This window comes from Engraulis encrasicolus, chromosome 3 (genome assembly GCF_034702125.1).
Source record: "Engraulis encrasicolus isolate BLACKSEA-1 chromosome 3, IST_EnEncr_1.0, whole genome shotgun sequence".
Classification (NCBI taxonomy): domain Eukaryota; kingdom Metazoa; phylum Chordata; class Actinopteri; order Clupeiformes; family Engraulidae; genus Engraulis; species Engraulis encrasicolus.
The window spans coordinates 55877854-55890294 of NC_085859.1; the positions used below are offsets into that span (position 1 = coordinate 55877854).

The 12441-nt window shown below is 44.9% G+C and overlaps 1 protein-coding gene across 1 annotated transcript in view; it reads left to right on the forward strand.

The window, feature by feature from the left end:
- Positions 1–8988, forward strand: part of dab2ipa (DAB2 interacting protein a) — a 172134-nt gene extending 163146 nt beyond the window's left edge. Inside the window, exons 13-16 of the mRNA XM_063195742.1 lie at positions 477–611; positions 1987–2189; positions 3251–3338; positions 4760–8988. Of these exons, the coding sequence (XP_063051812.1) occupies positions 477–611; positions 1987–2189; positions 3251–3338; positions 4760–4927 (594 nt within the window). The 3' untranslated portion in view covers positions 4928–8988. The remainder of the gene's footprint in view (positions 1–476; positions 612–1986; positions 2190–3250; positions 3339–4759) is intronic.
- The last annotated feature ends 3453 nt before the right edge of the window (positions 8989–12441 follow it).

Genomic DNA, 12441 nt, shown 5'->3' on the forward strand with positions numbered 1-12441 from the left:
TCATCATTAAATTGAGATTGAAGACGAACCCCCAGAGCCTTATGTAATGTAATGTAAGACTGTAGGCCTCAGCAGAGGGGGATGATCAAAAGTGTTGCTGCTATAGGCTTTCATTACTGCACTGCAACAGAGAACACACACTTATTGTATTGTGGTGATGAAAGCACTGATGATGATCCCTTTTGTTACTTTTATTAACTAGGCTCCGTCTATTTGTCTGTTAATGGTGTTTTTGTGTCTATGTGTGTTTGTGTCTGTGTGTCTGTATCTTTGTACATGTGCGTGTGTGTGTGTGTGTGTGTGTGTGTGTGTGTGTGTGTGTGTGTGTGTGTGTGTGTGTGTGTGTGTGTGTGTGTGTGTGTGTGTGTGTGTGTGTGTGTGTGTGTGTGTGTGTGTGGTATGTCTGCGAGCATGTGTGTGTGTGTGTGTGTGTGTGCGTGTGCGCGCGCGCGTGTGTCTGCGTGTGTGTTGTTCAGGCTCCATCTCCGGTGAACCCTAATGCTCTGGACCGCACGGCCGCCTGGCTGCTCAACATGAACGTGCAGTACCTGGATCAGGAGGGGGCCGAGGGAGACTTCAAGACCAGGGACGACCTCACACAGACCGAGAAGGTACGGAACATCAAGGACGTGGAGGGGCAGTGAAAGGGTGCCCCTGTGGGTTTTACATGCACAACTGAATAATGTTTGTTGATTAATGGCCATGTAATTCTGTGTTTGGTGTGTGTGTGTTTGGTGTGTGCGTGCGTGCATATGTAGTATGTCTATGAGTGAGACCGTAGTGCTATGTGACATGTTTTTGTGTGTGAGAGAGAACACAGTGAAAGAGAACACAGCAATATCTTTGGCTGAGGCAGGTGGAAAGATAGGTCTCTATGCGTGTGTGTGTGTGTGTGTGTGTGTGTGTGTGTGTGTGTGTGTGTGTGTGTGTGTGTGTGTGTGTGTGTGTGTGTGTGTGTGTGTGTGTGTGTGTGTGTGTGTGTGTGTGTGTGTTGTGATATGATGAGTGTGTGTGCAAGCCCAAATAGATCTCCCATGGCTGCATGACCTACAAACACACTGTGTTCCCCATACACTCATTCATCTGTGCAGTTAGCACGTGGCCACTGTGGTTGCTACTGTATCCTACACCTCCCGCTGACACAGCAAGCATGCTGAGAGCACCATACTGTGGCCAATGACATGAAGTCATATCGCCCCAATCAACAATAAGACTGCTGCATTCTGTGGGCCAGCGTGGTCTAATGGCTAGGGAGATGGTCTTAAGATCAGAGGGTTGCTGGTTCGAATCCCACCCTGACCTCTGCCTACACCTCCATCCATGGCTGAAGGCACCTAACCCAACATTGCTCCAGGGACTGTGCTGTACATTACAGGGGTGCTGTGGTGCAGGTTTCCAAGACACTGTACCATATGCGGGCTACTCAGGTCATTTCCCGACTCTATCCCCTCTCTCCACTAAGTTCCTGTCATCTCCTCGCTATCCTTTCTGCATTAAATCCATAACTTAAAAAGTCTGCTACATTATAACATTTAACAGATGCTAACAGCTTACGTCTATGCAAGGTATTGGTTACACTCGCCAATAGACCAATGTGGGTTAGGTACAGTATCTTGGCCGTAATGGTTGGTTAGGGAATTGGTATTTGGATTAGATGTTTGCCGGTTCAAATCCCACCCTTAGCTCTCCCTACACCTACATTCATGGCTCATGTGCCCTTGAGCAAGGCACCTAACCAATAATAGTGTGTGTGTGTGTGTGTGTGTGTGTGTGTGTGTGTGTGTGTGTGTGTGTGTGTGTGTGTGTGTGTGTGTGTGTGTGTGTGTGTGTGTGTGTGTGTGTGTGTGTGCGTGTGCGCGCGTGTGTGTGTGTGTGTGTGTGTGTGTGTGCTCGTGCTCGTGCGCGTGTGTCCAATGCCTGTGTGTGTGTGTGTGTCCAGTGGATAAGTGAATGTTATGTCATGTACGATGTTTGTGTGTTGTTCAGTACCAGCAGGAGATCGCCTTGCTGCAGGAGCGTCTGCGGGCGTCTGCTGTGAAGCTGGAGGAGTACGAGGCGCGGCTGGCCAGCCAGGACGACCAGACACACAAGATGCTGCTGGAGTACCAGTCACGCCTGGAGGACACCGAGGACAGACTACGCAGACAGCAGGACGACAAGGAGATACAGATGAAGAGCATCATCACCAGGTACAGGCACACGCACACACACACACACACACACACACACACACACACACACACACACACACACACACACACACACACACACACTCATACACACATACACACACACTCACAGAGGACAGACTACGCAGACAGCAGGATGACAAGGAACTAGAGATGAAGACTATTATAACCAGGTACTGGCCTACACACACATTTCTGTCATCAGAGACACCTACACATATGTACTGTCCTAGGTCCTAGGGGCAGGCCAACTGGGGCATTTGCCAGAGCCGCACAATCACAAAACTTCATCCCACATGACATAGTGAAAATAGCGAATTAGCGATTTGAACATATCTTTAAGCTATTACCACACTATTGCAACAATTGAACAGTTGTAATACAGTGACCATCACTAGGGTTGTAAGTGCACTCTGACTGTCATGCTGGCTCTTTGGTGTAGCGGTCAGTGTAGCAACCAGTATGGTACCCCAGAAGGTCCGGGTTCGAGTACCAGCGGGGCGACTACTCCCCCTTCGCTACAACGCCATTACTGGTTTTTAGTATTTGCTAGCCTAGTAAACCAGCGCCACCCGCTGGACGGCAACATTTTTTGACTGCGAGTGGTCTGGCCTCTCATCGTTGGAGTGGTCTGCCAGGCTTGGCAAGGATCTGGCAAACGAATCACAACGCAGAGATTTGTTTTGAATCAAAGTGGGCAGGTTTTGAGGGAGTGACGACGAAGCTCGCAACGTTGGGAAAGCACATCAACGAGAAAGATAGCGCTAATTGGCCAGAGCGCCGGCCTATAGGCACAGGCACAGGCACGGTTTGAAAGACAACGGGTTGTTCTCATCAACAATCTTCGGATGTACTATTCATCGGGGCCAGACTAAATTACACATGCAGATCTCACATTTAGGCTGGTTTATCAGGCTAAGTATTTGCATTATTAGCATACAAATTCATCAGACTGAGGACATGAGAATCAGGTTATGAGACGTGTCTCTTGTGTGTGTGTGTGTGTGTGTGTGTGTGTGTGTGTGTGTGTGCGTATGCGTGCCTGTGCGTGTGTTTTGCAGGTTGATGTCTGTGGAGGAGGAGCTGAAGAAGGATCACTCAGACATGCAGGCCATCGTGGACTCCAAGCAGAGGATCATTGACGCCCAGGTGAGGAACCACACACACACACTAAAGCTGTGTTCACACACGTTACTCACTTCTCTCTCTCACTCGCACACTCGCTTCTCACTCATGGAACGTTCGCTAAATGTTGCCGCAGGTTTAACTGCCAATGCATAAGCGAGAAGTTAATTGTCAATAGTCCGAACTGTGCATTTCAATTGGTTTCTCACTTACTCGCCTTGCTCAAAGTGAAAGTGAAATCTCTGAATCCGCCCACATCGCATCGCTTGTACTCTCCCCGCCTCCTCGCTTCACTGGAACACATAGACATTCTATTGACTTCATTCGCTGAGCAGGTAACTAGTAGCGATGTGTGTGAATGTAGCTTAGGTCCCCCCCCCCCACACACACACACACACACAGATGCCCATTTCTGTAGCGTCACAAACACACACAACTATGTAGACACAGATGCTCCAACAGAATTAACATACCGGTACACACACACACACACACTCTCACACACGCACGCACACACACACACATAGACACACACACACTAACATACACACACACAGATACACACAGATACGCAGGTGTGTAACGCAAACATACTCCCACAAATTGTTGGTGGAGCTAAGAGGTAGTCTCATCTGGAGTGGACTAGAATTGGGTTGTGCTGTCGTCTTTAATAAGAACCGCAATATCTCTCTATTCCCCCTCTCTTCTCTTCTCCGCAATTATTTTTTCATCACATGCTCTTGTTGTTGGAGGAGGCGTAGCGCTGCCCATGATGTTTTAATTCCGTCTCCACAGAGCCATGGAGACACACACGCACACACACACACACACACACACACACACACACACACACACACACACACACCTTCATCCATATTTAACATGGCCTCTTTGAGATATTGGATCAAAGCTGCAGCAGGCTCTTGTGCAGGATTGGCTGGCTGGTGGAGTGCAGCTGTAGTCCTCAAACGGCTGTCTGCTGCCCCCTGGTGGGCAAAGGAAAAGCAGCATTTTTGGTGTTACGTTGATCATTGATGGGGATAAAAATCCTTTTGTCTAGTTGAGAAGAGAGTAGAGTAGAATATCATGTAATAATCCCGAGGGAAATTAAGGTGACCAGTAGCATACATACATACATAAATACAGAAAAACACACAGACATTACACACATCGCTGCACATACTGTCTTCTCCATACAACACACACTTACATACATGTAGCCAAAGTGAGATCTCTCTGGATACAAGGTCAGATCTGTGTTGAAAGATTTTGTTGTTAATTGTAAAATTGTGCACAGATTTAATTGTAAATGCAATTTCTGAAATATTTTGCCTTCTCTCCTTGTGTGCGTGTGTGTGTGTGTGTGTGTGTGTGTGTGTGTGTGTGTGTGTGTGTGTGTGTGTGTGTGTGTGTGTGTGTGTGTGTGTGTGTGTGTGTGTGTGCAGGAAAAGAGGATAGCGTCTCTGGACGCGGCCAATGCTCGTCTGATGAGCGCCCTGTCGCAGCTGAAGGAGCGCTACAGCATGCAGACCCGCAACGGCATCAGCCCCACCAACCCCACCAAGCTGCAGATCACCGAGAACGGGGAGTTCAGGAACAGCTCCAACTGCTAGTCCACACACACACACACACACACACATATATATCTATCTCCATATCCATACATACATACACACACACACCTGCTCACACACACCTAAATATATTCTGTACACACATAAATACAGAGACAGTTAGACACACACACACATGCAAGTATATGCACACCTACATACAAACATATAGCGGTACACACTCTCATAAACAAACTCTTACACACACACACAAACACACACACAGACACACCACACATATCAGCCTTATCAAGCAGCTACAAATCAGAACAAATGGCACAAGTGTAATACCACGCAGAGACCTACACACATGCAGAAAGCAGAAACCACGCTGCCTGCGGACCGTACACACTGCGAGAACAGAGCTGCCAGCTACAGTCATACCTTTGAAAACAGTAGAGCAGGAGAAATGGCTTTTAGCAATGTTACAAGACAAGCCAGCTGAACAACACAGCAGTGCCATCAAGACAACCATGAAAACAGATCTAAAAATAGAGTCACACAAATGCACACATACACAACAACACTCAACTTTACACTTCAACACACATCAAGGATCACAGGAAAATGCACAATACCAGGTTCACACAGGGCATAGAGAATCACACACACACACACACACACACACACACACACACACACACACACACACACACACACACACACACACACACACAAAGACATTGGCAGTCACCATGAGAGAGGTAGTAAAAACAAAGGCTCCCATCTGAACTAGCATGCGAAGCGTTACTAAGAAACAGCAAATAAGATCTTTGGAATTGATTATGGAAATATAAGCAGCAGAGGGAATCCACTGAGGATGGCTTTGCTCACCAACACACACAGATATAAGAGTGTGTGACAGACTTGGACAGTGACACGTGGACTGTAAACGCAGTGGCCAGAGGTCCTCACATTTGCCTCCATTGTCTCATTGACCACTACACACACACACACACACACACACACACACACACACACACACACACACACACACAGGGGTGTGTTTCTCGACACTGTCAATGTTAATTAAGTCAGCAACTTACTTGGTTACAATGCGATATTCCATTGGCAACCTACGAAGTTGCTAACTGGTTAGCAGGTATGTCCTCGAGAAACGGGCTCCAGGCCTTTTCATCTCCAAAACCCTTTGGGCCTTCGTCCCCAGGTGCCCCACCCCAATTCCCCCCAGCTTCTCCAGAAAAGAGACTGTGGTGACAAAAAAAAGTTCCGCCCCTGGACCTCTTGCTCCACTGGAACGCAGAACAGTTCCTGTCCCGGTTCTACTCTGGAAACATCTCCTGGTCTCCTCAACAGGGGAAGTTCCATCACAGGAACTTCAAGTCCAGAAAACCTCCAAGAAGAGTTATGTGCTTACCCGCCAACTAGCCCAGGGAACGTCCCTAGTTTCCTCATCTAACATCCTAAATATAGTTCATTCAGAAGTCTTCGTTTTCCAGGAACTCCAGGAACTCTAGGAACCCCTCTCCCCAAGGCTTTCCTCCTCTGCTTTGGAACTCTTGCGTTCTGTCTTGTGTGAGTGTGTGAGCTTAGTGCCAGTGTCTGACTGGGTGCTCATCACACACACAAATAGTCAAACCCACTCATACACCCTCTCCTCTACTCATACACCCTCTCCTCTACTCATTCAGAGCATCCTTTGCATCATTTGTTTGTGTAGACGTTTGGGCATCGCGTGTCTCCTGCTACAACACTGCACTCGTGTGTCCGTGGCATCTCATCATCTTAGTTTTCCCCGACAGCTTTGATGTTGTTCCTTTTTTTTAACAGCATGCTGCATAATGAAATGTATTATTATGTAAAACATTTTTTAAAGAGATCTCATGCAACATTTTTAAAAACTTTTTTATTGCACACCTGTATGAGATTGCCGAATTTTATCCAGCGCTACCACCCACCATAGACTGTCACCTTTGGCTGTCATCTGGCTTGGTTCAGGATTTTTGCCACAAATCTCTTTCCGTATTCAGTGTGGTTGTCACCCCCCAGCCCGTCCCCCCGTCCCCTCGTCCCCACTGCACTCCCCCATAACTGCTTGTTGGTTCCACGTTATATGTATTTCGTAGAGCTCAATGCCTTTTTCGTTCTTCCATCAGTACGCTCTTCTCCTGTCCCATGGCATTCAGCTCACCAGGGCTTTGACAGCACAAAGACAGCTTGCTATCGAATGGCAAGCTGAGGGGTGGAAGAAAAAAAATACAAACTACAAATGAAATTTATCAACAAATTATCAACTTATGTTCTTTGTTGCATACTTTGTATGTGCATAAAAATATCAGTGTATGTAGGGGCTCTCACGCCTTTGAGATGTACATAGAATACTACAGATATTTTCCTTTTGGTTTGGTTGATTTTTTTAATTATAATTATTATTGAAACTTTTAAAGGAGAAAAAAACAATATTTTGTACAGTGAGTGTTATCGTTAACCTGTGTTGAGTTCTGTTGCGCCCATGTTATAGAAAGAGCAAAATCCCTCAGATAGTGGCGACCTCTGGTGTGGCCTGGCTGTTCCCAAGCCTCCTATCCATGCCGGCTGGGATCTGGGCCACGTCTGGCCCAGAGTCGCACACTGTCTAGGCAATAATCTCCAGGTTGTAGGTTCTGGTTGTGCTGCGGCTTGTGTAGATGCTTGGAGGTGTGTGTGTGTGTGCTATCCTCTGACTGTCACTAGATGCCGTCTGCTGCGCTACTGCACACGTCCCTCATTAGAAGCAAGCTATTTCTTGAGTGTTGGCGCTACGCTAGGCTAGGCTAGGCTACCCTTTGCGACACAGCCCCGGCTCAAGCCCTGCTCTAGTCTACTGGCGAAAGGGGCTGTAGAGCTGGGAGCCTCCATCAAAACTACATAAGCTCATAAGCTCAGTGCTGAGTTTACATCATGCCTGTGTGTGTGTGTGTGTGTGTGTGTGTGTGTGTGTGTGTGTGTGTGTGTGTGTGTGTGTGTGTGTGTGTGTGTGTGTGTGTGTGTGTGTGTGTGTGTGTGTGTGTGTGTGTGTGTGTGTGTGTGTCTGAGGGTCATGAGTTAATAGTAATAAGTTTGAGCAAGAGAGCGAGAGATTGGTCAAAGTTAATAATTGTTATCATTTCATGGTTCCTATGTTAAACACTATGTTCCTCCTTCATTGGTTCTTTTTTCATTCTTTTTTTCTTTTCTTGTTTTTGGTCCGACTTGCCATTTGTACAGAATTATTTATATTTTGGTTGGTTATATTTTGGAAATTGGTTACAGTTATTTATTTAATGTTGTTTTCCATTTTGTCCCAATGTTTTTGTTTTTGTTGAAATATTGTTTTCGCTCCATTATCCACATCAACGGATCAGTTTTGTAAGCCCCCGACCACTTTGCATATCAGCAGGTTCTGTTAATATCATTTGATTTTGTTCCACAGAGTTTATTTGGTGACATATTATACTGTATGTCTCAATGTTTCTTTCTATGCCCCAAGGTGTCCATAAGATGCTATTAACACATCAATAAAGGATTATAATGCCCTTATTAAGCTTTAGAGTGATATTTGTGTTTATAGCCAACTGTTAACACTGGGGGTATAGAAGTTGTTATCGTTTTTTGCTTTTGTTGATTTTACAATGGGTCATTTTTTTACATTCTTTATGTACATAAAGCTTATTTGCGCCATGTTGATCTTTTCGAAGGCAATAGCACTGCATCCACACATTAACCCTTTAGCGCCCAGAGCTGAGCTGGGTGCCTCATGTGTTGCCCATGGCGGCGTTCCGGAACCCTCCACTCGATGACATGCATGGATGTGGAAGATGGTCAATGCTTTTAACATTTTGTACCATCCCATAACAAAAGCCTTTCTTTTTTGTATGTACTGTATGTAATGTCAAAAAGTTAACATTTGCAAGATTGCTTTTGTGTAAATACATCAGAAGTTGAAATGTTAAAAAAGAACAAAAAACAAAACACTATATGAAGAGTTGTTTGTGTTTAAGAAAAGAAAAAAACAAAATGTGTCTGTGCAATTCATGTACAATTGCAGCTAGAACTATTAAAGTTTTATTTAGCTATTTTAATCCTGTGTGGGTTGGCTTGTTTTTTTGCGCATCACTGATGTTTTGCCAAAGTAAAGAGTTCTCTGTTCGAGTCACATGCTAGTCAGTGTTTTCTGAACTGGCTACATAACCTGGTTTGAATTCTCCCATAAGACTCTTTAAGTGGGACCTAACCAAATTAAAATGGGATTATTCACGTTAGTGACCCATATTTAATGCTATGGGTTTCGCCTGATGCGTACAGGAGGCTTGTGTTGTACTGTGTGTGTGTGTGGTGAACACAAGGCATGTCCTCAAGGATCCAACGGACATGGCGGCATGCTAACCACTAACATGTGACCGGTCTCACAGGCAGCCAAGACACGCACACACACAAGCACAGAACTGCCAATCAAAGGGGCAACTTAGACAGACGTGTGTGTGTGTGTGTGTGTGTGTGTGTGTGTGTGTGTGTGTGTGTGTGTGTGTGTGTGTGTGTGTGTGTGTGTGTGTGCGCGCGTGCATATGTGCTTGCCTGTCTTTCTATGTTTATGACTCCTTTTTGATCTATTCCATCAGCTAACTATTATTACATTACATTAAATAGGCCGGGGAATGTTTATGTGTTGTTCTGAGTGTGTGTTTAAATGTGTTTACTGGCTTGTTCTGTGGTTGTTTATCTAGACCAGAAGTTAGGTGGATTGTGACAGAGTAAAGGAGGCTGAATAAGTAGGCCTATTTTATCCTAAATGTAGGCTATACATACATGTAGTCACTGAACACACCTGGTTTCTTTATTGGAAGAGACATTGTTTATTCTTTTTCAGCTTTTTACATCAACTGGAGTTTTTCATAAATTGGGTTTTCTATTGTACAGAAAGTAGTTATAGGCCTAAGAAATAAAAAACAGTCTTACCGCACAAATACATCTAGCGCGACAAGAGCGAGGCGAGCGACGGAAGTAATTGACTTTGTATTGAGTCGCACGACAAAAGCGATTCTGGAGACTAGAGCACGCCGAGAGCGACAGTTTGAAGTTGAAATCCTTTCAACTTTCTATGACGCGGTTCGGCGACCAGCCGCGACAGCCAATGACTGTATAGAGGTCAGTGACCAACAGCCAATGGGAATGTTTGAATGCTTTACCGCAGGAATACACCAGCGGCGATCTGAGCGAGTCGAGCGACGGAAGTAATTGACTTTGTATTGAGTCGAGAGACAAAAGCGATTCTGGAGACTAGAGCGATTTGCGCGACGAGCGCGACAATTTGAAGTTGAAATCTTTTCAACTTTCTATGACGCGGTTCGGCGACAAGCCGCGACAGCCAATGACTGTATAGAGGTCAGTGACCACAGCCAATGGGTATGCTTGAATGCTTTGCCTTCTGCCTGTACGGACATACCCTAGTCTCCTCAATCTCGTATCGCTTGCTGCTACACTCTGTCGCTTGAATCGCGTCGCCGCTGGTGTATCTCTGCGGTTACCCTCTGCTTGTAACGGACATACTGTAGTCTCTTCAATCGCTCGTATCGCTCTGTCGCTTCAATCGCGTCGCGTTAGGTGTATTTGTGCGGTTAGGGTTAGTGGAGAGATGTTCTGCCACAACAGGTTGAACTGTGGTGGCACGCCAAATAAATCACAAAATACTTACATATACACAAAATACTTACATATTGAAGGAGTAGCACCAATGCCATTAAATGAAGGGATTAATTATGCATTGAATGAATGAATTGCATAATTTCATACAGCCATATCTACACACACATTTTGTATTAAATGAAATAATTTCTTGCTTTGGAACGGCAAGGTTGATATAATTTTGTACATCACATTTTAATGTATTATCTGTGTTACATAAATCAAAGCTGGAAGCCCAGCTTATACAATACCCCACTCCATGTAAAACACACCCGACTTCCTGTGACCTCTCCCCCTCTTCATCATAGAACTTTTTTTTATTCTTTTTATATTTATTTATTACCTTCGCCAGAAGGTTATGTTTTGACCGCTGTGTATTTATTTATTTATTTATTTGTGAATATGTTTGTTTGTACTTCGTATAACTCAGACAGAACTGAGCCGATTTTTATGAAATTTAGTGGGATGATTGGTCATGACCCAAGGAACAATCGATTAGTTTTTGGGAGTGATTGGGTCAAAGGTCAAAGGTCAAGGTCAAAAACGTAAATTGAGCCGATTTTTATGAAATTTAGTGGGATGATTGGTCATGACCCAAGGAACAATCGATTACTTTTTGGGAGTGATTGGGTCAAAGGTCAAGGTCACGAAAAGGTCAAAAACGTAAATTGAGCCGATTTTTATTAAATTTACTGGGATGATTGGTCATGACCCAAGGAACAATCGATTACTTTTTGGGAGTGATTGGGTCAAAGGTCAAGGGCAAGGTCACGAAAAGGTCAAAAACGTAAATTCAGCCGATTTTTATGAAATTTACTGGGATGATAGGTCATGACCCAAGGAACAATAGATTACTTTTTGGGAGTGATTGGGTCAAAGGTCAAGGTCACGAAAAGGTCAAAAACGTTTTTCTTTGCCAAACACTATATGCCAGAACAACGTGTGCATGCGGAATTGAATAAGAGGTCAAGACTGGGCCAAAAATGTAATATTACGATATTCCGGTCCGATTTACATGAAACTAACACCAAAATTTGGAGAATGTTATGCCCCACACTCTGAAGATGGCCAGAAAAAAATAAGTGGCGTAGGCGAAGGTTTGCGCTCTACCGAGTGCCCATTCTAGTTCTTTTTATATTTTTGGCTATTCCTTTCTATTACACCATTGAGTAGGACTCTCTCTCTCTCTCTCTCTCTCTCTCTCTCTCTCTCTCTCTCTCTCTCTCTCTCTCTCTCCCTTTCTCTCTCTCTCTCTCTCTAGCCAAAACTTAGCATGCTTCAAAGCTCAATTCACCCCTGTAGCGGCTGTATTTTGACAGAGAACAGGCTTGTGGATCAGGAGGTGCCTTCAAAGATCTCAGTATAGCATACTGTATGTCAACCAGGAGTGTAAATAATAAGTAAAGATATGTATCGATGCATCGATCCTACGTCAGACGATCTAATCAAATCGCATCGTATCGTGGGGCATCCTCAAGTCCCCAATCCCCTAGCTCCATAACATAATAGAAGTGGAAAAGTAATTGACAGAAAATCGAATGAAATCATATCAGATGGGATCGTGGGGCATTCTTAAGTAAATAATTGAACCACTGCCTTAAAAAATTGATATCACATCGAATTGTCATGGAGGCTGTGATTTACTTGCCTGGTTTTACCAGACCACAGTAATTGCTTCGTAATTCCTTTTAGGTCTGGGTCCTTGGTGCCCTGGAGCACTTGGGCGGGATGAGTGAGCTGAGCTCAGCTCTGGTTTGAAACGAGCTCGGACCAATCGCTGACAGTTGATGTTGCTGATTGGCCGGTAACACCGGTTGTTTGAAAACCTACTGAAACCCCTCCCCAGAGAAGCG